The sequence below is a fragment of the Melanerpes formicivorus genome, unplaced genomic scaffold (assembly GCF_026170545.1).
Source record: "Melanerpes formicivorus ecotype bairdi unplaced genomic scaffold, bMelFor1.0.p_v2 SCAF_5, whole genome shotgun sequence".
Classification (NCBI taxonomy): domain Eukaryota; kingdom Metazoa; phylum Chordata; class Aves; order Piciformes; family Picidae; genus Melanerpes; species Melanerpes formicivorus.
Window position 1 is genome coordinate 9,850,080 of NW_027142357.1, and position 27,049 is coordinate 9,877,128.

Below are 27,049 nucleotides of genomic sequence, written 5' to 3' on the forward strand. Positions count from 1 at the left end.
TGTAAGAAGTGTGTCTTGCCCAGAGTAGTCTTCATTGTGATTTCCAGCTGGATGTGTGGTGTTGGGTTTGTTTGTGCAGCCTTAAAATGTTCTGAGTGAGCTATCGCTCACCTGCTGTAAGAGGACCGTTAAGACTCTGCCACTAGACTACCTTGCACTGTGTCCTTGCAGGCTCCAGATGCAGGCAGGCCAAGACTATTTCACTTTCCTATCCCTGCTTTTAAGAAGTCCCCCCTCCCTTCTTTTTCCTCTCTTTTTCTTTTTGATGGAAATGTGCAGAATTGATGAGCTGTCATTCTGTAAGCTTGTCTTCACTAAAGATGAACATACTTTAAACCAGAGCACATGTCTGTCTCAATGTTGAGACTGACACAAGGGTATCCTATTGTGCTTGATAATAATAATTTAGTTTAGTTTTTTTTGACAAAGATTAAGCTCCAATCAGGAGCTCTGTAATAACACTGTGTAGATTGTCATTTGAAGAAGGCATACCAGTTTTTGTGCTTTAAAATGCCTGCACCAGGTACAGTGCAAGAGGTTTGTAACTCTTATATTGCAGTTCTTCATAAGTTATTAATGTATTCTGAGCAGATTTCTGACAAAAGTTGTTTAACCAGAAGTTGCACTGTATGATGTGTATGTCTCTTTTTGCAGTTTATTGAGAGAACATTCAATTGATGGCACTGGCTGGGCTCCAACTAGAACATTAAAGGTACTGTTTCCTTTCAGATACACATCTCAAAATAGATGCATTTAAAAAATTTCTATGGACTTGGAAAGAGACAGATGATGTGGTTTGCTCTAGAAACAACTGAGGATTTTGTCTTTCAACAAGTTGTTGATGACAATCCTGAAATAACAAGTACAATGCTAACTGACTAGAAAATGCTTGCTGTTTTTAACATAGCTACAGTAATACTGCTTTGATATTTTTTGCTTGTTTGTCTGCTTTGGGGTTTTGGTTATGGTGGTGGTGGTGTATTTTGTTGGTATTTTGGGGTTTTTTTTGGCATGTGGTTTTTCTGTTGTTTTTGTTTGGGGTGTTTTTTTTTCCCTTAAACCAAACCCACAAATACAGAAGCATTACATGAGCAGGACTGGCAGTAATCTATAGTCCTTGTAACTTCCATTGTACTTATATTCCTGACAAGTCAATTGTCGGTCTCCCATCCTCCAAAGTTCCCCTGAACTTGAAAAAGTGAAAGACAAGTTGCATTTGGGAGAAACATCATGTGGCATGGAATCAGGGTGTTGCTCCATCTTGAATTCTTTTACATCCTTAGTGTTCAAAGTGGAGAGCAGTGCATCGACACTTGGGTATTGTATAAAGCAGAGTCCTTTGTTGAATATTATGAAGTGTTTTAGGGTGTTTTTAACTTCAATAAGTTGAAGAGGGGGAAAAAACCTCCACAAACCCAAACAAAATAACCCCACACCCCAAAACCAGGAACTTTGTAGGTGTTGAAATGAAAGATCCACCAAGAATAAAAGAGGTAGTACCAGTGTGTATTAATAATTGTGGCCGGTACGTGTTGAGTATAGATGGCAGAATTACATTGAGCAGTGAGTGACCAGTTGCAAACCAGAGCCAGGAGGTGTGACCCAGGTTAATTTTAGCTCTCAGTGTGGCTTCTGCACTCACTAATGCAGCCTTTATCAATACTTTGTTTCTGATGTTTGGACACCATGGTTTGGAGAACCTGCCCATCTCCACAAATGAATTCTGTGTGAGTTGCACAGTAGTGCTATGGATGGTATCCAGTCTTGGCTAATGGTGGACTTGAAAGTCAGTATTTAATATTGCATTAATAATATGAAAGCAGCCTGGTTTACTGGTGGAGAAATAGCCAAAATTGTTCAACGGAACATTCTGAAGTCCTTGTAAAATATTTAGTTTGAGAATGGGGGTGGATGGCCAAGTGCTGGGTCCAGTATTTGGGTCACAACAGCCCCATGTAATGTTTGGTGAAGAATGGCTGGAAATCTAACCAGCAGAAAGGGCCCTGGGGGTGCTGGTTGACAACAGGTGAACATGAGCCATAAGTATGCTCAGGTGGTCAAGACCAACAGCATCCTGGCCTGGATCAGGAATAGCACATCTAGCAGGAGTAGAGAGGTGATTTTTTTCCCCTGTACTTGGCACTGGTGAGGCTACATCTTGAATACTGTGTTCAATTTTGGGCCCCTCACCACAAGAAGGACATGGAGTTGCTGGAGCATGTCTAGAGAAGGGCAGCAAAGATGGTGAAAGGGTCTAGAGAACAAGTTTTAAGAGGAGCAGGTGAGTGAACTGCAATTTTTCAGTCTGGAGAAAAGGAGGCTCTCTACAAGTCCCTGAAAGGAGGTTGTAGTGAGGCAGGCCCCAGTCTCTTCTCCCTAGCAACATGTGATAAAGCAAGAGGAAATGGCCTGAAATTGTCCAAGGGAGGTTTACATTGGATTTTAGGAAAAAAACTTTTTTACTGAAAGAGTGCTCAGGCATTGAGATAGGTTGCCAGAGAGGTGGTGGAGTCCTGGAGATGTTAAAAAAGAAATAGAAGACATGACACTTGGTGACATAGTTTAATGGCCATGGTGGTCTTGGATTGATGGTAGGACTCGATGATCTTAGATGTCTTTTCCAACCAAAGCAATTCTGCTTGCATTGGTAAAAACCATTCAAATAGATAACACAAAACCTCAAAAAGCCACGTGAAGAAACCAGCTCTGCTGTGTGCAGCTCTGTGCATTCATGTTACGTGCTTAACCTTTTAGAAGCTTTAGAGTCTGTCTCATCTTTTGAATCCTTGTGGTGGCAGCAGAGCTCTTAAGTGGAAAAAATCCTTCAAAATAGTCTGCTGTAACCTTTTTACCCATTTGATACTAAAGAAAATGTTAGAAACTTGAAGAGGCATTTAAATGATGCCTTTTAACTTTCTGAAATAAAAATTAAAGCCTCCTTTACTCTGTAAGAATTATCTGATATATTGCATTTTTTAACAGTGTGGAGAATTCTTAAGGGGGCAAAAAAGCAAAGGCAATTTTATTGTCTAGTGTTTTGTTGCACTTGGTGACTGAATACTCTTTAAGTTTCTAAGTGTGGAGCATTGTCCTTTCTCCACTTCTTCCTGCTACTGAATATGTTTCCATGGACCACTGTTAACAGCCCCCAGTGTACTAGTGAAGGCACTAGAGAATGTGCTACTTCTGAATTCTGGTATTTGACTTTTTTTACATCAGGTTGTGAAGAAAGGTGGACTTGAACCCTAAACCAGATCATTGGATGGTTAATGTTTTAAAACAGCCTACATGTACTTAATCACTGGTGATGTAACTGTAAACATTTTCTGTATGCACACTCCTGAATCCTAAATACCTACACAATTTCTGGTAACAGTTTGGTCCACAGAATATGGTTTATCTAATAACTAATGCAAATGCTTTCTAACTGGTCTTTGTGTAACCTTTTACTTCTTTGTAGCTAGCTGTGAGTTAGCAGCAGGAGCTTCCATTCTCCATTCTGTTTCATTCTGCATCATTTTGTTGGATATGTCTTTCCTCTCTAAACCAACGTTTCTAAAGCTTGAGGACAGTGGAAGTTAATTTTGAGCCTCTGCTCAAACCATGTGAACTTGCTTTTCTCCTGATTTTAAGTTTGATGGTCAAAACTGAAGGTTTCCTGTCAGAAAGCAGATAGATGTTTTTAATTCCATTCTGTTCTCCCAGTTTTACATCACTGGGATACCAGCTTTTAAATGCCTAGCATGAAATAATGCTATTGCTGTTGCTCTAACACCCTGCTGCTTGCTGTTTGTCCTCAACATGAACTATCATCTGCCTAGTTAAGATAGGCCTCCCTACTGTTCATCAGCTTTCTTTCAAAAGCTGGTTTTCACCTTGCTATAAAATTACCTTGGGTGATTGGCTTTTAAAAAATAAAGGAAGGAGTCAGTCTGTGTGTTGTGATTGCCTAATTGGTTCTAAAAGTCAAGCTGTTCGTTCTGCAATTATCTCTCACAAACTGCAACTGGAAATTGGTCAGTGACTGATTTATGAACCATAAAAATAATCAAAGCAAACATGTGCAACTCTGGAGAGCTGAGCATGGTAATGTTAAAACCAGTGTTTCAAAATCTGTGATGGATGCTCACAAGGAATGCTTGATCCTGTGTTTTGTAACCTTGTTCTGATGGAGCCACAGCTGGTCTCAGAATTGGAGAACTACTTTCTGTAGGATTTTCATGTTCACTGGCAAGTATTGTATGCATTTCAGTTCCTTGTGGAGATATTTTTAAGTGCCTTTTTTTGGGGTCATTTTTCTTACTGCTGTCAGGTCAGGAGAGACATGCACAGGAATGGGAAACATGAAGACAACATCACATCATCTATACATATGCAGACAGCTTTTTATATGCACCTCTAGATGCTGACTTGCTGGAATGTGTCCAGAGGAGGGCAGCAAAGCTGGTGAGGGGTTTGGAGCACAAGCCCTATGAGGAGAGGCTGAGGCAGCTGGGGTTGCTTAGCCTGGAGAAGAGGAGGCTCGGGGGAGACCTTATTGCTCTCTACAACTACCTGAAGGGAGGTTGTAGACAGGTGAGGGTTGGTGTCTCCTCCCAGGCAACCAGCACCAGAACAAGGGGACACAGTCTCAAGCTGTGCCAGGGGAGGTTTAGACTGGATGTTAGGAGGAAATTCTTCACAGAAAGAGTGATTGGCCATTGGAACGGGCTGTTCAGGGTGGTGGTGGAGTCGCCGTCACTGGGGGCATTTAGGAGGAGAATTGATGGGGTGCTTGGTGCCATGGTTTGGTTGATTAGATGGTATTGGATGATGATCTCAAGGGTCTCTTCCAACCTGGTTTATTCTATTCTATAGGAAAACAGTGGGGTGGTGGGGTTTGTTGGGGTTTTTTTTTTGGGGGGTGTGTGTTTTTTGGTGGGTTCCCCCCCCCAGGAATTCCATTCCCATAACTTCAAATGCTAGGTTAAGAAATATGTCTGTGCTATTAGATTATCTAATCTAAAAGGAATTACGACTCATTTACAATAAACTATTGCTATTTGGAGTTTCTCCTTAGGAGCCTTGCTTATTTAATTAGTGTTTAATACTAAATGGGAAAATGTGCCCTGTTTATTGGGTTGGTTCAGCTCTTGTCTTCAGGCAGTGAAATTATTTATTTGAAATCATGCAAATGTCAAACTGATCTCTTGGAGAAATAAATCAGAGGTTCTTGACTCAATTTTTCAGTTACCTTTACTTCAATGTTTAAGCATAAGCCTGTGTGGTTCTAAAAGCTTCAGTGTAAGCACAAAGCTTTCATTCACCATGTTAACAAAAACAGGTGGTCCACTGTCAAAAAGACATGTAGTTAGTACAGAGGAGTATTTTAAACAGACAATAACTGTCACTGTCTTCAAGAAGAAAGGAAAAAAAATTCTGTTCTGTGTTGTTCTCATTAATTCTTGCTGCTGCTAATATTTTTCTCAGACAGCATTTTGCTAAGATTGTTCTGCTGTGAAGTTATTCAAGTTCTGGTTTGTATAAGTCTTCATACTGTATGTAGAAATGTCAAAGCATGCACTTGGAAAAGTTGCCTTCCTAAATGGTGCATCTGGAGTACTTTTGTCCCCCTAATGGTGAAGCAAGGAGAAGAAAGTCATCAAACGGAGAAAGCTAGTCTTCATGGCAGTGGCAAGGAGCACAAATGCCAGCTCTTCTAGTGCAGGAGGATGTCAATCATAGCTTAGCAAGGAGATTCTTGAACTTACATGATTCTACAACCATCTCCTGGGATCTTCTTTGTCATGATCACCAAGGTTACAAAACTGCTCAGCTGGGAAATTGTATGCATCGTCTGAAGCGGGCACTTTCCTCCATGTCATTTCCCAGACACATGGTGGTGCCTGTCACCCAAGCCTGCTCCCCACCTGGAGCAGTATTTGGCACACTAGGAGGGAAGGAAGGAGGTAAATTTAATTCTGTGCCTGCAGCAGCTATGCCAGAAGGACGCCTGGAAGCAGTGACACTCAGGCATGTGAGCTTTCTTTATTTCTGAAGAGCAAGAATATGCAGAGTAACTTCCTGGGGGTCCTCACCTCCTCAGCTGCACTGTTTCATGCAGGGTGACCTGGTTGAAACACTGTTCAGAGGAGGACTATGCATGCTCTCTCTAGTGTCTCACTCACTTCATTTGCAGAGCTGCCTCCCTCCCTCACATATATAGTGCATTTGGAAGTCCATCCCTTGTGTGTTGTTCTCATGGAGGTTCCTAGGACCTATTAGCACAATGTCTCCTCCTGCCAACATCTTTACTCTTTTCCCCACTCAACAAAGTGGATAATAAAATAAAACATGTTTGCAAGGGGGTAGCTTTAGGGAAAGGCCACCATAGCAGCAGGGAGCTCTGTCTGCAGCTTTAAGAGAAACAGGTTAATGCAAGTGTTTAGTCTTACCCTTTATTCCCTGAAGAGCTATTTTTTTACTTGCCGAAAGGGTGTGAGGTGAGCACTTGGGTCTTGATCAAAGGAATCTGGAGGAGGGAAAAGCAAGCATGTCAGCCATTTCATGTCCCTGAAGGTATGGGCACTGATCTGTTGCAGACTGCTTTATGTTGCAAATAACAGGGACTCCTTCAAAGCTATCTTCTGTTCTCATCAGTGTAGCAGGAGCAGAACCTGCAGTGCTGCTGCTGCTAAAGACAGCAACACTATTCTCCATCTCAAATATATATATCTACACACACATAGATTATATACAAATGTATAACTTCTACTAAAGCCTTGCTCCCATGCCACCCTAAGATGCATACAGAAAAGCAGAATGCTTATGCAGTTAGAAGTGGGAGAAGTGCAAGGGAGTTGCTGCTGCTAGCTGGGATGAGGAGCAAGATGGAGTGTCCCTGGATGTTAGCTTGAAAGGATTTTCTGCAGGATAGGGAGGGATATGCTTAAAGTATCATCTCTAGATTCCCTTGTGTATCCTAGGGTGTGCATAATTCATAAGCTAGATACTCTATTATGAGCTCCCAACTAAAGATCTTTTTCAGATCCTCTGTAATGAGATGTCAGACTGGCCCCAGCCCACAGTTGTCCTGAGACTTGAGAGCAGGGGCTTCCTCTGTCATCTGCTGTGATGATGTCCTCTGATGTTCCTGATCCTTCTTGGCTGTTGCCTGTCATTACTACTTGGTTATTACACTTGAGAAGCTTTGGACCATCATGCAACCCACTCATCAACACCCTGCTTGTTGTGCAGCCGCCTGAGCTCCGGACAGTTCTCAACAAGGGCTGGGCCATCCTTTGCACCTGTGTTCAGTGAAAACCAAACTGAGGGAGATTTAGTTGTCAGTTCTGAATGCCCTTGTTGATCACAATTTGGGTAACTATTTGTAGCTGTTGCAAACGGCACAGCTTCATCACATGGTACCTTTCAATAGTTCACTTCTCCCCCTGGAGAGGCAGTCATTGGCAGAAAAGAGCACGGCAAAAGATTGATACTACTTTGACACCTTTGCTTTCTAAAGTGTTTAAATATCCATTGTTACAAGCTTTCATTTTTGTGCCTTTCTTCTTTGCCTCTAAAAACTGAATAAGCAGCAGACAAAAAACTTCAGACCCAGTATCTGGTAAAGAGAAGCTATGAGCCACTGAATACAATCTTCCATCTTGATCTGATAGTCTGTTTTTCTTAATATAACCTTCAGGATTTTTTTCTGCAGGGGTTCATTGTGTTGTATTCTGATTTTATAAATCAGCTTTATGAGTCTTGTAAGGAGTTATTGTATTTATTTTTTTTCCATCTCTCCATGCCCAGGCAAGTGAAAATACTTAGACAAATGAATGTCTGGTAGGAATCTTTGCTTCAAGATTTGCAACACTTTTTTTTCCCCTCTTTTTAATGGCTCTGCTAAAGATGCATCTTTGTTTTAAATACAGTAGCTGTTATTACTAGCAGATTTTTAAAAAGTGATCCAGTAAAACAATGCAGTACATTAGTAAATTTAATTAAACCATTGTTGTTTTCCCCAAATTGTTGATTTCTGAATATGCAATTTGTGTCAACTTTAATCAGTTGAGTAGACCGGTCTCCAGAGGGCGATCACTATGGTGTTCGTAATCACTGTAGTGTAGTTCATTAAGAAACTATCACAGAATTCCCTAGGGAACAATTTATAAAAGATTATATTCTTGCTGTGAAGTAACCTTGGGGACAAATGTCAAGGAGTCAGTAACAAAAGTAAGGGATTTTAGATGAGTGCTCCTGCATACTTGGCAATTCACAGCTGTCTTCCTCTGGGAGAGGAACAGACTATAATTGTTTCTGTTTTCTTCCCTCTAGTATGTTTGAGTACAGAAGAAATCGTTTTCCAGCCTTCCTCCTTTTTTTGTGTTTGCTAACTGGAGCAGTTCATGCCATTTAAATTACCCAAAGCCCACTAAGTAAGCTACTGTTGTTGTGTTTGGGTGGGAAGCATGAGCTGGGATTGCAGGCACATGAGAATTGAGATGGCCTTTGTGGTCGACTAAAGAAAGCTGATGTTCTCTTCATCACTTTATGTCAGGTGGAAGCAGTGTTTTACTTGCTGCAGGAACTTTACAAGATACTGTAGCAGCATTAAATGCAAGGTTAGAGAGGAGCAGGGGCAGGAGAAGAAATGTAGAAGAACATTTTAGAGAACTCTTTAGGAGGGAAGCAGTTTTTTCATTAGCTAAAAAGTGTCTACCATCTCTGGTGTGAAAGCATTTCTTTTTTTTTACCCCATTGGACCTATGATAAGCTTTGTGCAGGCAGTTGTGTTGTAGTGGTTGCAGGCAGGTAATTAGTCCATAGAGTAAATTTGAGCTGTTGGTGGAAGAAGCAGGAAGAAAAGTCCAGCAAAGCCTGGGGAAAGTGAGGCTAGGTGGGATGAAGGGTGCTTGGTTTCCTAACCTGAAACGAAGAGAGAAAGAAGGTGGGCTTGTTAGTACAAGGCAGTGGAAGAGGGTGAATGGTAGGGGAAAGCTGTCTTGAGGTGGTCAATAGCAGAGAGCTATCCAGGAGGCAACCATGCAGTGGCCTGGCTTTTAGTATGCTGAGTTTTCAGGTGTAATTTCAGTCTTCTAAGCCATGGTGTATAGAGCTTGGTACTTGTTTTATTTGAGTCACTGCTTCAGTTTGTTTAGGAAAAAAAATATAAAAATTTGCACTAGACATCTGTTTGTATAAATGACTGCTGCTCCTTTCATTGCTCTGAAGGGGTTAATTTTTATGTGTATAAAAAATGGTTTAGCAATGAGCTCTAATTTAATCACTCTATTAGATCAGAAATGCTCCTTGGATCTCTAAAGAAATTTCTTTGATTGGAAGTTCATTAGCTGCTTTTGTCTGGCTTGTTCTCTACTTAATGTATTAAATATGCTTTGCCTATTAAACAAAAAACCTTAATTTACAATTTCCATGTTTATATCTCTTTACTGTAAGTGCTGTGTGGCTGCATTTCCAAACACCGGCCAGCGCAGCTGAACACTTGTCTGTGACAGGGCTTCACTGACACAGTCTTTGTGAAGTGGTTGTGAGAACTGCCACTTGGGAAGATTTGGTGACTCTCTGAATTAGGACCTCCTACAAATGCAATGCTTTGAGGCTCTCTAGTCTCAGGAGAGGCTATTTCAAAAGCTGTATTCAGGGTTTTGATTAATTGCTCTTGAACTTTAAACATTGCTGCTGTGGCAGATTGATATTTATTTATTTATTCTTTCCTCATTTGGCATGCCATAAATAAATCTGGGTAGGGGCTTAATGTAACTTCTCACTCAAATTTATAAAGGTTATTTATAAAAGTCTGTTTATATTCTGACTTGCTTGTTTTGACTTAACCACACTCGCTCAAAATGGTGACAGTGCCGTGGAGTAGAGCGTGTTTCCTTCACTATACCCCCTTCCACTCACCTGTTGTGGATTTAACATGGTACTGCTCTACTTGGGAGCACTGGCTCTTCAGGTCAGCTGTCATACTTGAATCCTCTGAACTAATGTAGAAGAGATGCAAATGAAAAACACTTACTCACCAGAGGCCTGTAGTTGGCTCACAAAAGCATTTAACCTCCTGAGTGATGTTTGTGCTGATGCAAATCCTCTGGGATACCAAGGGGATGCAGAGGGAGCCTGCCTGGGCATGGCTGGAGCAGAAACCAGCTAAAACATTTTAGAGAGTTCTGCAGTCTATTCTTCAGGCTCTATCGTGAGCAGACTGTGCCACGTAGTTATGAAAAGCAGAAGAGGTCCTCAGTTCTGTTCAGAGGTTGCCCCTGAGTAGCGACTGCAGCTGTACTCTGTAATTTTGATGTTAAGCATATAGAAGAAAGTAGACAAAAAATGCATTGTAGAAGAAACAGCCTTGTCAGGTATTCACTGTGTGAACAGGCACATCCCTGTGTCTGAATCCCCTTTTGCAAGTAGATTCTCCCATTGAAATGGAGCAGCATAAAGCATTATTAACATTTTAAGGTGACATCTTCCCTGCTCCTGTGTGTGAAGGTAACCTTTAAAAATTAATGTACAGAGGGTTAACTTCCTGTTTTCAGAGTATTTAAGCCAGAAGTTCAGCGAGGGTTTGAAGCCAAGGATGTTGCTTTGTTACATTAAAAGAAAATGGAAGTTTTTGAACTGTTAAATCTGACAGGATCTTTGGTGGCTTGCAAATCTTTTTAGCTTGTGAGGAAAATGTGAAGCAAGTGTTCAGCCAAGGGCTTATCTGCATGCAGCAAGCAGCTCTGCTGAAGTCAATAATGCAAAGTGATTATTTTTGCGATGCAACAGTGTCATGTCATGAAATGCTTGCATCACTCTTGCTCATCTGTTCCATCCTGCTTCCCTTTCTCAATATCCTTGTTTTAAATTGAGGCTAGCCTCCATTTCATTACAGGAAGTGTTTACCTCTGGCAGTAATTTGGCATTGTTTTTTTAGGGTGCCGTGCAATGGCACAAAATGAATCCAGCAAATCATAAAACTTGAATAGATGGAAACATCAGAAACTATATTAAGAATTTCACACAAGTTATTTGGTAGTAATAATAATTCTTTTATGCTTTTTGGTTTCTAGAATGGCTTTGAAAAACATACAGCACTCTGAAAACTCAAAGCCTTGCGGAGGTTTTTGCTGGAGTTTTTGAGTTGGGTTTGATTTGGTTTTTTGATAGAACTCTATGCAAAGCCAGCCTGAGTGAGTCAAGTCCCTCTTAAAACCAGGATTCAGCAAATGAGAATTAGGGAGCAATTTAGGTAAACTGCAAAAGCAGACATTTATAGAATGGGGAAATAATTTGATTCGGTTTACATCTCTGATTTGAGTTGCAGTGTTTTCTTGTGGTAAGGTATGGCTCACTGCTGTTTGTGTTGGAGCACAAACTATTTTGTTTGGAGATGCTCAAGTGCCCTGGTGGGGAGACTTGGAGCTTCAGCACTGTCAGATGTAGAGATCATCATCTCTCTTCAGGATTTCAGAATCAATGTGACTGGTTGCTCTTTTGTTTGTTTGTTTTTAGCTGTGCTGGTAAATGGTTGAACAGTTGTGCATAGTTTGCAAGCCCATGAGTGCTGTTTTGGCATTTGCTCCCCAGTGTGCTGTTGTGAGCTCCTCATACCTCTTTAGGATGTTTTTTGATGTGCAGTATTGTAGTTCTGCATCACATTGTCCAGCTGCAGTCTGCTATTGTGGTGTAGATGAAAGACAACCTTTTAAAAAGTTAATTTACTCCTTCTTCAGGTCAAAGAACATAAATTACTGTGCTTTAGTAAGGTCCTGTTAACAACAGTTTTGGGCAACATAGAGCAGGTTAAAATTGATTGCAAGACATTCACTTTGCCCCCCTGAAGGACAATACAGCTTTTGAAGGCAGCATTGGAATGGGCTTCTGAGCCCTGAAGGTCAGAGCATCTGCTGGGGCTGAATGGCTGGCTGTGGGCAGAGGCACTCCCAGCCATCCTTGGTTACCTGCTCTGAATCGGTCAGTCCTCAGGCTGCATCCATGCCAGGGGTACTGAAATGAAACAGACCCTGAGAGCAGTGGCACTGTGGCAGCCTGTGCTGTGCTGCATACCCTCTTATGCCTATCTGTAGGAGGGTGAAGTGGGAGCCCAAGACCTTCATGCCTGTTCCTACTCTCCAGGCTCTCCACACTGCTGAAATACTTTTTAACCACGATTGCTTAATACCGTGTTCCTTTAATACCAAGTTTTGCTAACCTCTGCTGTGCCCAGTTTCTGTGACAATGGTTGCAGCAGAGTAAGTGCAGCACTTACAGGGTAAGATAACGACTCCCATGCATTATTTGAAACAGTCCCTTTTTTAATACTTGCCAATAAACTGGGAGTGGGGATGGCTGTTCAGCACTATCATCCTAAAATGTTCACATAACTGTAGTTTCTGGGTGTCCTTGCATGTGTCCTTTCTTGGAGTTTGTGTCAGTGATCATCATAGGTGATGGCTACAGTTGAAAGAGTTGATGCCTTTGCCACGCCCAATGATTTCAGAAGATGCTGAAGCTGAAAAGGCTGTCTGACAGTATCAGCTTTGCCAGGCGGAGTCACATTATTAAAAGCAGATAAACTGAGGAGGTTCGTTCTGCAAGAGCAAAGGAAAATTGGATTCTGAGAGGCTGTTGTCCAGATAATGCTGACATAGTGTTTCTTCATTAGGGCATAATTGGATAGCATTCTTAAGGGATATGGATTTCTGTTGTCCTCTACTCAGCAGGAAACAAGCTCAGATTTGCTCATCTGTTGAAGTTCTTTGCTGTGGAAAGGAAGTTTTTACTTTAAGGCTTTATTGTGAAAGGTGTATTTTACCTGTGAAACAATTAATGTGCAGTGTTCCAGTCCTGCTACTGGAAATAATATTTTCATGTCATGTGCTAGCAGACTGTAAGAGCAGGAGATGCAGTGCTGGTCTTAATTATCTGATAGGTGGGCAGTGGTAGGAGCTGGACTGAGCTGAGCTCAGGTAGGAGCTCCAGTGCCCATCTTTCAGTGGGACTTTGAAGTAGGGTAGCTTAGTTATGCTGCTACTGAAGAAAAGAATCTTTTCTATAGGTAGAACTTAGCCTTGGAATTGGTGGTAGGTGATCCTTCTAGGTTTCTTTCTGTAATAATTGGATTTTGTCTATTATCTTAGTCTTTGAAATTTGCAAATGGAGGATGTAGACTCCGAGGTCAGTGCTGATAGAACCTTTTTGGAGATACCCACCTCAAAATAATCGGTGTTTGATGATGCCATTTGGCAGATTCCCCTTGAAGCTTCTGGTTTGAGGGAATTGCAAACCCTCTTTATTAAGCTGTGTTTAAATTGATACTTAAAAGTCTATAAAATTACTTGAGATATATTTGTATAAGAACAGTATTTCTCCATGCTCATACTACACCTCAGTCTCTTTGGTATTTTGATGCAGCTTCAAATGTTTGTCTGACGCCATTTCAATTCTTTAAGAATGGATTGCTCTGTTAAGTTTTATTACCTGCCCTTTGAAATAAGCAGTGCGGTTTTCAGTTGGTGGCATATATATGCTGAGATAGTAATTCATCTTCTTGAGCAGAAGAAAAACAGGAATATGGCTCCTATATACAAAGAAACATCTGAACTTGTGCTTGAATATGCAGTATTTGGGTTTTGGTGACTTACAGATATCAAGCACTCATGGAATGAGAAATATTTGTCAATGTTTTGATTTAAGTTAGTAAAATATCACCCTTAATCTAGATGGAATTTCTAGTAATGTCATGGATTAGTAGAAAAACAAACTATGTGAATGTGTTCAAAACACCTGAAATTCATACCTCACTGACTGTGCTTTTCCTTTGCAGGATGTTGTCTGGGGGTTAAACTCTTTATTTACTGTAAGTAAATGAATATTTTGTATATCCACTTTCCTTTATTGTGCTTGTTAGGGTTTCAGCATCACCCAATAGGTCCCCTACCTGTGACCTCTTAAACTTAAGGTTATTTCCTTTGGCCTCAGAGGGTGTTGTACAAGTATGAAATCAGTTTGTGCTTTTGTTTGTAGGACTGCAAGACTCACATGGGTGGTCTGAAATGCCAACTTTTATGTACATTATTCCTACTTGGGATTACAAATCCATTATGGGGTATTTTGGTAACAAGTCACCTGGGATCTTCCACATAGTATGAAATTCTTTCTGCTGGTTTGCAGGAAACAGAAATTCCTATCGGTCTGAGAAGGAATTGTGTTGCTTTTTAAAAATTATAGTTAGGAATTTAAAGTGATGGTTAGGATTTCTAGATTGTTTAGACTGTGGCTTTGCTAGCCCCAGCCTGTTTTAGAAGAGAGAAATTCCTTCTGCTGCTATCTGCAGGAGGAAGGGCAGAGCAGTGATTTCGTTCTCAGCACCATCACCAGGATCATGGTGTGATTGTAAAACCTCTAGCAAAAACCAAGCCACTGACTACCTACAGTCTCTTAAGCTTTCCTGGCGTCCAAAGACTTGATTTGTTTCAACAGCTTCTTTGGTAAATTGATTTAGAAGATTGGAGAGCATTTGCCTTTGCAACAAGGAGTAATTGCATTTCACAGTTTCCCACTGCATGCTAAGTAAGTGGAAGAAAGCTACATCCACTGGAGGTACAAAAAAGTGCTCTTGGAGGCAGAGCTGCAGGTAAAAATAATCTTTTGGGCAAGCAGCTGCCAAAGAGCATTGGTCAGGCATTGGAGACCATGGGGATTTGTCATGGGCAGTCAGAGCTGTGCTTCCCAGCTTGCCACTTGTATTTCCTTCACATCCAGCTTCTTATGAATAGTAAGGCTTTGAGCAGCTGGCACTGAATTGTACTGGCCTGGCAGATTCTTTTGGGTTTTTCTTGAAGAAAGTGCACGGGAGGAAGATAGTGACATCTAGTCATGAAATTGCCTCTCAGTAGTCTCCCTCTGAACAAACTGAGTGGAGAAATCTGTCTGTGTCCTGACACATTGAAGGCACTTTGTCCAGTCCAGGACCTTTTCGACTGAGATGTGCATAGCTCTGGGACATGCCCACTCAGCACCCTGGTGCTGGTGTCTCTTTCACATCTAAGTCACCAAATAGAGGGAACCCACTGTGTCATGATATGAGACGCTTTGGCTTCCCCCAGGTGTCTAAAAGGCACTTTTGTCTATTCATTAAAAGGAAAGGCTAAATTTGAAACACTCAAAAACTAGAAACACAAAACAAATCAAAGGTGGAGCAAACAGGTTCTCTGGAGATATTTTCTTCACCTGGGGTCTCTTCACCATTGGTGCCACTGGGTCCATCAGGGACTGCTTTTGCTATCCAGTGCTTCTTCCAGCCCCACAGGTGAGAGAAAAGTCCCCTCTGCCAGGTCTTCTGTAGAAGCGGCTGATCACCCTGGCTAATCTCATGCTCCCCTGAGACACTGGGCAAAACAGTGGACAGCTTTGCTGGAGCTGAGAAGTCCGCAGCAGCAGATGCCTCCCACCTCTTAGGGAGCAGTATCATGATTTTCTTGGGCCGGCTGTTCCACTCCTCTTCAGTGTGTGGCCTGATGGCCAGCTGGAGACCACAGCACCGCACTGCTGATGCCACAGAATGTACTGAAGATGCAGAAGTCCTTCAGCTCCTGGAGAGCGTGAGCCCAACAACCATCACTCATCTCTTTTAACATCTGTGGTCATTCCAGGTGTTCTGACCATGGCTAGCTCAGGTCTTTGTGACAGCACCAGCCTGGCTGTTGATGTGCCAAGGGGCAAAGGCTGCTGAGAAATGGTGCACATGGGCGTACGCATGCAAATGACCATGGTGACAGAGTAGGCGTGGAAGGAGAAGCCATGCTGAAACACTGCCAAACAGCCCAAGGCAGGAACTGGGAGAGTGCAGCATGCATGCTGCTGGGTCAGGGCATTTCCCAGGACTGACATGAAGGTCATGTCAGCTAGGACAGAGGACTGCACAACTGGGAGCTGTGAGGGAACAAGGAGATAGCTGATAGCATAGACACACCAGGCTTTCTTTAGGTGCATCATATTGAACTACAGACTATAGCATGCAAGTGAGGAAACCCACAGCTCTGGAAAATGGAGGTGTTCAAGAGCATGTAGCCGTGGCACTTTGGGACATGGTTTAGTGACCATGGTACTGTTGGGTCAGTGGTTGGGCTCAATGATCTTAGAGGTCTTTTCCAACCAGCATCTTGTTCTCCATTGTTTCTTGGTTTTTAACCCTAAACCCTTTCTCCTTCTGAAGTTAATATTTATTGAGATTGAATTGGCAGACCCAAGATTATATTTGCTTTCTGGCCCCTTAGCACATGGGGTGTTTGCACTCCTGTTCCTCTCAGTCCTGTTTTCCCCATTGCACTAAAACTTTCCTGTCAGGCTCCAGGTTGTATAGTTGCTCCACAGAAGAAATTAAATTGCTTTGCTACATAGATGATGTTAAGGAAACTCTTCCTGCTTTATCACCAGGCTGTTTGTACGGGGGAGGATTTAAGAGCCGAGTTTACCTTTGAACAAAAATTAATGGGAACTGTGCCTTCTGAAACTTTGAGTGTTCCTTCAAAATTAGATTTAAAACTGCATTAGATTTCAAATAGAAATGCATCCCTGTCAGAGAGATGTGTGCCAGAGCTGTGCCTGGCACGCCACTAGATAGGATCGAATGCCTTTAATTGACTTGTGATTTGGTTTGCAATCATCAAACTCATTTGCATCTGCCTTTGGCCGGGATGCCTATGAAGGTTGTAAGGAAATGGCACTACGCTTGCTGGTCTTGTTTGCTTGGTTTCCTTATTTGCCTTCCTGGTGTGATGCAATGAGTGGGAGCCTCACAATGTTGTCTGTTTCTTTTCCAGGATCTTTTGAATTTTGACGATCCTTTGAATATTGAGGCTGCAGAGCATCATTTGCGTGACAAGGTGAGTCAGCAGTTTATTTAAAGCACGCTGTTCCCAAACAGATGCACGCAGGGTCCTTGGCGATTCCCAGGCAGTCCTTTTAAAGCGTGCAAGCTGCTACTTCAGGCAGTCGAGTGACTCACTGTATCAGCTACCAGTTCTTCAAACAAAATGTACTTTGTCTGGGAAAGTAAACTTGCCACAGCAGTGTTATTCACCATATGCCAGAGTTGTTGACCATAACGTAGTCACAACCCTAAAATAGATGATATTTTCTTTCACGTTTCTGAGATTTTTCCCTGAAGTTGTACGTGTTCTCTGTGTGACAGCGAACTGGTTTGGTGCAGTGCTGGGAGTAGCCTTTACCTTAGAAGCCCCACAAAAAGATTTTATCCTTCTTTGTCTCTTTCAAAATGTAACTTTTTCTTCACAACTCTTACATGTTGGCGTGGTTATTTTTAAGCCACAGATTCACAGATTGCATGGGGTTGGAAAGGACCCTCAAAGGTCGCCTTGTCCAATCTCCCTGCAGTCAGCAGCGACACCTCAAGTTAGATCAGGGCCACATCACATCTCACCTTGAAGGTCTCCAGGGATGGGGCTTCACCCACATCCCTGGACAGCCTGTTCCAGTAGTTCACCACTCTCATTATAAAGAACTTCCTCCTTATGTCCAGCCTAAATCTACCTTGTTCCACTTCAAAACGACTGCCCCTTGTGCTATTGCTATAAGCCCCTCTAAACAATCCTTTCTCAGCCCTCTTGTAGGTCCCCTTCAGATTTTGAAATGTTGCTATAAGGTCTCTTCAGAGCCTTCTCTGTTTGAAAGATAGGAGTGGAAACTCTATCTTCATTTTACTGATCCTATTTGATCTGTGTATTATGGACTAGGAAAAGCAAAACAGTGTATTGATTAGTGGCCTCAGGAACATCTGTGTACTTCTCAACTGAGATTGAACATGGAGGTAGAGGTGAACAAAAGTGCTAACCTCTCCATAGTATGGGTCTCAGAAGTTGTGTCACATTGTTTTGTAGATGCATATCTCAAACAGGCCAAGTGTAACTTTTATATGCCTAAGATCTCTTGTTTTAATTAAGCTCTTTTGATACTTTTGTTGTGTTAACCTTAAAGACTGAAGAAAGTTTCCAAGTAAGTGCTGATTTGAAGAGTTCATTGAAAATGCAAAGTCAAGCAGTGCACCTAATTTATCTCATTTTTTCAAGAGGAAGCATCAGGATTGCAAGTTCATCCTTTCAGCTGTTATCTTGTTTAATGAGATCTTGTCAAATTGTAGTATTTTGTCAGTGTTTGCATGGCTGGGATAAGACTTCAAGCCTGAGGTGAGAAAAATGTAATAGACACCTACTTTGGAACATTTTTTGACAAAGAATGCCAGGAAGCCTTCCAAGCCATTAAACACTGGAAGTTGTTATAGTGGGAACACAGCCCAAGAACAAAACCAGTGTCGTGAAGGTAGCAGACTGAATATTTTTCTTTGTTTGCACTGTTAGACTGAATTATTCTCAAATACCTTGCCAGGGAAATTTGTAGCTCTGTGGCAATGGTGGGATTACACAACTGTGGCTGAGTGTCAAATTTGGCACTTGTTGCCAGAGGAAAAGTAGTGTGTCTGGGTAGGTTTTTGTAAGGAGAAGTGCTCCCAAAGTATTTACTGTTACAGTTTTGTGTTGGATGTGCTGAGACTGTGATAGACAAACCTCACCAGTGCTTCAAGTAAATTGTTAGACCTCAGACCAGCCAGAGAGTTATGTCCTCTTCCCAAAAAAACGATAAAGTCTCTACCTCGTTCAGAAATGGGAAATCCTATGAATCCACAGGAAGGAAGGATGTTACCTGCTTTTAAAAACATACCCCTCTCTAAGATCAAGAGGTGAGCATTCAAAATACAACCTGCTGCACTAATAGCATGGAAGGGTTTGGGTGTCTTCAGATTACAGCAACTGTGGAAGAAGTGAAAGGGAAATTGAGTGGTTTTTTGACAGTCTTCTAAAATGAAAAATACTTTTGGAACAAACTTTTTATGTAGTAAGCTGCATAGTCTCTTCACAGGCATCTGTAAAATTAATAATCTGCCATGATAACTGTAGGATTTTTTGAGTTCATCTGACTTTAGCTTACAGAAGTAATTGATAGTGACAGCTCCAGGTACCGCTGGACTTTCTGTGGCATATCATACAGCAACATCAAGACAAAACTAACGAGGTCTGTCTGGAGAGAATAAATTGTTCAAGGGAGAGAAATTGCTGCTTTTACAGTTAGCCTCAAAAGATGCAATGGCAGAGTGAGTTTGGTTTTGTTTCTTGCAGACACAGATGTCACGTAGCATATAAGCACTTCACTGTAAAGTCAAACTGCTGTGGGCCTGCCCCATCTCTTAAGAAAGTACTTGCAGTACATGATATGGTTAGTATGGAAATGCCATTGAATTTTCCCTGAGATGTTTTTGTGTATAATATAATTTATCTGTAATATTTATGCCCATATGCACAATCTGCATACAAACAGATGTGCAAATGTATCTATATATTCAGTTGTGTATGCAAACATCTGTGTCTAACAGATACTGTAAGAGAATGCCTTTGGTCATTTGACAATGTGGGAGTATGCAGCTTGTAACAGCCAAAACAAATGTCCCTCCAGCTGTCTTCTGTGATTCTCCAGAAAATGACTCAGTATTTCACTGATGTCATTTCAGATTTGAAATCCTAGGATCCCCTTTGCTGACATTCCAGGCTAAGCGTGGCTGTCCAAGAGGTTAACAGCTTATCTGAAGCCTGCCTCTGGTTATTGAAAATGAGAGATTGGAGTTTGTTCAGTTAGACAGGCTGGTAATAAGTCATCAGAAATGACTGCTGCCTTGCAGATGCTGGAAGAGGTCACATTATAGTTATCAAATCCTTATTACTGATTCTTGGAAAACAGTTGTGCTGTGAATGTTTGTGTTACAGGTCAGGCTGGAAGGGACAGTTCTAATCTCTTCCTGCATAAGAAACCTCTTCATTTTTGCATTATGACTTATACCTGAGCACGTAGGTGTGGCCATTGGGAGAGCAGCCTTGTTCTAAGATGTAAAAATGATACAAAATTCAGAGCTCACATTGTTCAATTGACTCCTTTTAAAAAGCTGGTTTATTTCAGGTCTGCGTTCATGCATCTTCATCTTTCAGCCCTCAAGGGCCTCCTTCAGCTCCAGGAAGGATCTGTTGGTTACTGATTTTCTTCCTTTCCACTTTCCTTCAGCCAGTGATCATTTTACATGAATGACTTTTTTAGATCACATACGATTGCTTTTGCACTTTGGGAGATGACAGCAACTTTTTGGAAGGCTGTGCAAACGATTGGGCAGAGATGGGCAGAGATGTCACTACATGTTTTCACAAATGCTAGAAAAAGAAATTATCTCGATGTTCAGACTTGGTAGCCCTCTACTAACATAACCAAAACCTGACAAGTGCTCTAGAGCCTGTGTTGAAATTGGTTATATTCATTAAAAGTCCTTTTCAGTGACAGAGGATGCTGTCTGCCACTTTGTGCGACTTCTAATTTTGCAGAGACAGGACCTCCTGTGTTTGTCTGCATGAAATGTTACTGTTCAAGTGATTTCCTCATCACTGCAGTCAGCTTTGTAAGACTTCAGTTTTCCCAATTTTGAGTTTATCTTAGCACTGTTAAGTGATGTTGGATGCTCCAAAGCTTAGTTATCCACATGGTAATCATATACATGGTCACGTGGTCACCTTTTCAGCTTATGAGCTCAATCTCATGTTCTCTTGTTGTGCACCTCCAAAAAGCCTCTGTAGTCAATAACCTCCTTGTCAGTATTTGGGGGGCAGCTTTTAGGTCCTTCCAAGGCCACCTCATCTCCACCGACAAGCTCTGTTCACAGAATGTTAGAGGTTGGAAGGGACCCCTAGAGATCATCCAGTCCCACTTCCCTGCCAGAGCAGGATCACCTAGGGCAGGTCACACAGGAATACATCCAGGCACATTTAGACAAACTCCAGAGAAGGAGACTCTACCTCTCCAGTGCTCCATCACCTTCACCATAAAGAAGTTTGTTCTCATGTTGAGGTGGAACTTCCTGTGTTCCAGCTTATATCCATTGTTCCTTGTCCTATCACTAGGCACCACTGAAAAGAGACTGTCACCTTCATCTTGACACTCACCCGTTGGATATTTGTACATGTTTATAAGGTCCCCTCTCAGCCTGTTCAAGGCTAAATAGCCCCAGTTCTCTCAGTATTTCTTCATAGGAGAGATGTTCAAGTCCCCCAGTCATCCTTGTGGCTTTTTGTTGGACTCTTTCCAGCAGATCCCTGTCTCTCTTGAACTGGGGAGCCCTAAACTGGACACAGTATTCCAGGCATGGTCTCACTAAGGCAGAGTAGAACCTCCCTAGTCCTGCTGGATACACTTTCCTTGATGTACCCTGCAATGCCATCAGCCCTCTTGGCCACAAGAGTACCTTGCTGACCCATGAATAACTTGCTGTCCACTGGGACTCCAAGGTCTTTCTCCATGGAAAGATTCCCTCAGTCCTTCCTCACCCTGAAGCTTTCCCATCAGTGCTGTCCCCAGTCCAGCATCTGGGACTGTCCCTGTGCAGGGGCTGAGTGTGTCCCAGCAACTGAGCTTCATACTGGCTTTGCTGGGTCTCCCAAGGCCTACGCAGGTCCCTCTGGAGGGTGGGTTGCCTTCCAGCATATTTGCTGGATCTTTAGTGGTTGTATTTCTGTAAATCTGGTGCTAATTTCCACACTTTGCTAGTTGCTACATTGAAACAAACCTTCTTGTACATGTGTTGACTGTGGCTTTCACCATCTAATAAAGCATTCAGATACAGTTGTGCTTTCCCATCCTTCTTGCCTTCATTTAGCTCATAATTGTTTCCAGCTTAAGGAAAGATTCATTTGTTCATTGTAGTAGTGTTACTTTTTGGAACGTTCCTGATGCCTACATCGCATTGCAGTTAGATCCAAATCGCTGGAAGATAAGTAACCATTCTCTCTTGGTTCAGCACTCCATAAATCTAAATGTGTCTATGTAAACAAAAGGTATTTCCAGCCATTCAGTCTTCTCACACTGATACAGTCTCATCAGTTTGGTAGCATGAGTTTTCTTGTTGAATTTAAAGAACCATGTCGTAGCTGATTAGCTGGGACTGCTTTGGCTTTAGTGGAAAAGTCAACCTGTCAGTAATTGTGTGGATGACCAGAGCCATTAATTGTTAGTCAAATTGATTCCACAGGTTCCTAAACATACATTTTAATGACTGCTCACTTAAAAATTGTGTGCTAAAAATCGAAGGATTTGCTGATTTGCACAAATAGAGCTCTATTGATTTGCTCTCTGTGGCAGCCAAGTAGGCTGAATGCTGAGATAACAGGGATATAATTTGGTGATACAACACTGAAACAGCTTAGTAGTTCAGGACTTCTGTGTTCCTCAGCCAAAGGTACTATTGGTGCTGTTTGCTATTTGTTAGCTGAAATCTAGAAAGTCACAGAATCACCAAGGTTGGAAGAGACCTCAAAGATCAAGTCCAACTCATCACCACAGACCTCATGACTAAACCATGGCACCAAGTGCCACGTCCAGTCCCCCCTTGAACACCTCCAGGGACTCCACCACCCCCCTGGGCAGCCCATTCCAATGACAAATGACTCTCCCAGTGAAAAACTTTCTCCTCACCTCCAGCCTAAACTTCCCCATGTGCAGCTTGAGACTGTGTCCTCTTGTTCTGGTTGCTTGGGAGAAGAGACCAACGCCCTCCTGGCTACAACCTCCCTTTAGGTAGTTGTAGAGAGCAATAAGGTCTCCCTGAGCCTCCTGTTCTTCAGGCTAAACAATCCCAGCTCCCTCAGCCTCTCTCCCTATGTCTCATCTGTCATGGTCACTTTGAGATAGTAGTTCAGGACATCGCAATTTGCTGGGTCCCTTAGAAGCTCTTAAATGTTCTTTGCCAAAGAACATTCCAAAGCTGTGCATGCAATACACAACAGAAAAGTTCCTTACGCTGGTCATGTGGCTCAAGGTAGAAATGCTTTTCCAAATATTTCTTAGCTTTCTTCCTTACCCAGGCCTGCCATATCGAGAATGCTAATGCTAATTGCATTTGCCTGATGTATTTGGTGCGGTTTAAAAGCAACTTCTGTCATCCTGCAGATTAGCAAACACTCATTTACTTGCTCATCCATGCTGTTGTGAGCTGTTTTAATAGGAGCAGCTGAGTAACATCACCCTGTGTTATTTTCCTGCACAGTCTTTCCATCTTCTCAGTGAAACTCATCTGTCAGTATTCAGTGTAGGGAAATGCTTCCTGCTGTGTCGTTGTGCAAGAGTGAGACAGACAGCACTCTGAGAGGGAGGTTTTACCCCCTTATTAAAATCTAGCATGTCTTTTTTCATGGGACTTTTGCCAGTGGCTCTGAAGTACTGAAGCTGAGAAATCTTACCAGAATAAGTGTTTTCCAAGGATCCATCTTAAATGCCAACCATGAGGACTAGGGAGGTTCTCCTCCCCCTCTAGTCTGCCCTAGTGAGACCACACCTACAGTACTGTATCCTGTTTGGGGCTCCCCAGTTCAAGAGAGGCAGGGATGAGAGTCCAACAGAGAGCTACAAGGATAACAGTATCACAGTATAACTTAGGTTGGAAAGGACCTCGAGGATCATCGAGTCCAACCTATGACTGTGGGAGGTCAACATCTCTCCTATGAAGAAGGACTGAGAGAACTGGGGCTATTTAGCCTAGAGAAGAGAAGGCAGAGGGAGTATCTTACTCATGTCTGTAAATATCTCAGGGGTGTGTATCAAGATGAGACACCAGTCTCTTTTCAGTGGTGCCCAGTAATATGACAAGGAGCAACGGGTATAAACTGGAATGCAGGAGATTCTGCCTCAACGTAAGGAGAAACTTCTTTATAGTGTAGGTGACAGAGCCCTGCAGCAGGCTGCCCAGAGAGGTTGTGGAGTCTCCTTCTCTGGAGACTTTCTAAACCCACCTGAATGCATTCCTGTGTGGCCTGCCCTAGGTGATCCTGCTTTGGCAGTGAGGTTGGACTAGATGATCTCCAGGGATCCCTTCCAACCTCTAACATTCTATGATTCCAATTTACATCTTCTTTGGAAAGCGGCAATGTATATTTCCAATACTGAGCAGGAGTGCTGTCACCTCTCTGTTGATGACATGAAAAGAAGATTAATACCACATTTCTGTGGTCTCTCTGCTTGCCTCAGCCGGAGGAATGAGGGATGTTGTCAGATTCAGTGTAATTACTGCTGGAAACACCCAGTTGCTTTTGGATGCAAAGGGATCAGAATGCTTCCACTGCAGGAATTGATCCTTCTGACCTGTGCCTGCATTGTTGTATTTCCAGTTTTCTGTCAGCTTTTAAAGAACATGCAGCGTAACATCCCTATGTAAAAGGATTCTTGGCTTTGCCTTTTTTCCCCTGGCTATCTCCTACTGCTGTCAGCAAAGGGAGTTTTGTTTCCATGCCTTTTCCATGGCTAATAAGTAGCAAAGCTTGTAGCTGTTGTGTTCATACTTGAGTGATTAATTATTTTGCATAGGTTTGTGTGGAGGAGTTTGGTTCTGGGCCCAGGTTTTATAAAGTGTGGAATTTAACTACAGCTGCTGAACTTCAGCAGCTCTAGTTGTCACTAATTGTGTTTCTATTCCATCAGTCTTCAGGCAGCTTTATACACTGTTTTGACGTGTAGATGTGTTTTTATTGTGAGGGAGGGGAGGTTGAACATTTCTAAGATTCCTGAGAAGAAAATTCATTAATTACATACAAATCCCAGCTTTCCTGATGTGATTATGAGTGTAGCCTTTGTAATTCTTGTGGTCTTTAGTTTTTAATAGATCATCCTTAGAGGTGAAATTTCTAGTCCTGCTCAAATCATGCCACTCTGGTTCCTCACCACAGCAATGCTAGCACACTAGCAAAAACCCTCCAGAAGATACCAACAACAGTTTTGCCAGCCTCATTTCACCTGGGTTATAATGCTGTATTTTCCTTATCTGTGTCCTCAGATGAATCACACAGTCAGTGTTGGCACCAGTGATATATGAAGCCAGAAGCTGTTGGGGAGGAGGGGTGTTGGGGCAGACTTCTCCTTGTGCCACTTGCTTGGTGCTGTGACAGCTACTGAATCTTTTTTCTGTTTTTAAATTCTAGAAAACACATAACTGCTTGGCTTTTTGCTGTTTTCTTTTTATTATTAAAGGCTTTTCTTGGTAATAAAATAAGGTTTTTATTTCAGGTTTCTGTGGAGATGTATTTACAATGTTAATGCTGTAATGGAGTCTGAAGCTGCCTCTTTAAAGTTTCCTCTTAGAATTTTAATTGCCCTGCATAGCTTCAGTTCCTGAGGAAGCTAGGCTTCAAAAAAAAGAAAAAGTCTCTCCTCTCAATTCATTCCAGTCTTTGGAGGTTGTTCTAATGAGTCTTCTGGGATGAACACTTTCCTTGAATTAGTTGAGGACTGTCATTTTGTCTTTACAAGTGAGAGTATTAATCTAATTCCATTAGAAATTCCATTGATAATTGCGAACAGTTGCCGACTACATATTTCACTGAAGAGCTTTTATAACCTTCCATAATTGTATGTAGTTTTTCAAGTCCTTAAACAGAAAACAGTTTAGGATTTTTATAGGATAATCATAATTTCTCAAACCCTTCCTTGGGCAGCTGGGCAAGAACCAGCAGCACCTGACAAAATTCCTGGGCCAGATCCTGGAGAGGGTATTAAAGTATCTTCTGAAAACAGGGGAGTTATTGAAAGCTAAAGTTGTCTGCAGGATGTCTGCCTGTAAGTTAACAATCATAAATAAGAAATACAGACATGTCTGTAACAAGATACTTAGGCATCTCTTATGAAATATAGTAGGTTGAATTTCCCCCTAAATTGTCCCTCTGCATCAAAATCTTTTGCCCAGCATATCCTCTTTAGTTCTGGAACCACCAAGAACCAGCAACAGTTTGAAGCTGTAAAATGTCTCTTTCACCAGGAGCATTGTTTTGGTTGGTTGTTGTTTTGGTTGGTTGGTGGTTTTGTGTGTGTGTGGGGGGGTGGTTGTTGTTGTTTGGGGTTTTTTTGATTGGTTGGGCGGTTTTGTTGTTTCAGTTTTTCTTTTTTCTTTGCTTGTGGTTTGTTTTCTTCTTTCACATCAGAAATTTGTGAATCCCGCTCTCCAAGTGGAAAGGAATTACAGTTCTGTCTCAGCTCAGGTTTTATCAAACACCGTAAGCCAGTCTGCCACACAGACCCAAAGCCTTGCACTTTCCTTTCTAAGCCTCCCTGTGAGGTGCTAAGCACAGAAGTTGGCAGATTTGGGATCTTTCATCTCTGCTGAATTGTAGAGTAACTTTGTCCTCAGACCGGTAATGCTTTGAGGCACTTCAAGAGTCCCAGAGTTCACTGCTTGTGTATAATTTCAGATTGGATCCTTCTAAAGATTCTTCCAAAACAATATTGTGGCCAGCTGTACTTTTATCCTCCTGGCGTTTTGTTTCTGTGCTTATGCATAATAAAGGCATAATTACATTTAGATTGAAGTCTGCCTTGAAAAATCCATATTACTGTGTAACTGACAAAATGCATTTGAAACTGAATAGTGTCTTCAAATTGGGATTCTTCTTGATGTCTTCTCATTGAGCATTTTGAAGTTAGTTTTCTTCTACTAATGTAATTTCATACATCAGAAAGCCTGTTTGAAATGTGCTGTGATGCATGTGAATGAAAAGCATGGTATAAATGCTGGCATGTCACAGGTGTGTTGAATACTCTAAAAACAAATAGTAATGCAAAATAAAATTAAAACTTGAAACTGTAGGGGAAAAAATATTCATTATCCGTATGTCTTAAACAAGAAGACCTGCAGAAGTAATTCATTTAACCGGTCTTACTGCCAACTTATCTCTTTCTCTGCCATACCTGCTCTTTTTTGATTATCATTTCAGTATCAAGGTCATTAGCTCCCATAGCTCCTGCAGTGATTCTTCCTGTTCAGAACAGATTAGCTCTTTTCCCTTGCAGCTTCTTCTGCACCATCCCAAACTTTGCAGAAATAGAAGGAACAGCTGGCAGCGGCTGCCACCCAGCATAGGCTCCTTTACAAACTGGTGACTTCAGTGCTGAGCAACACCTTTGCATATTG

The 27,049-nt window shown here is 41.9% G+C and overlaps 1 protein-coding gene across 4 annotated transcripts in view; it reads left to right on the forward strand.

Moving 5' to 3' along the window:
- Nucleotides 1-27,049, forward strand: part of UBE2F (ubiquitin conjugating enzyme E2 F (putative)) — an 87,822-nt gene that overhangs the window by 39,697 nt on the left and 21,076 nt on the right. For all 4 annotated transcript variants that reach the window (XM_068138020.1, XM_068138019.1, XM_068138022.1 and 1 more), the window contains 3 exons: nucleotides 655-712; nucleotides 13,820-13,852; nucleotides 16,818-16,880. In XM_068138020.1, coding sequence (XP_067994121.1) covers nucleotides 655-712; nucleotides 13,820-13,852; nucleotides 16,818-16,880 — 154 coding nt within the window. The remainder of the gene's footprint in view (nucleotides 1-654; nucleotides 713-13,819; nucleotides 13,853-16,817; nucleotides 16,881-27,049) is intronic.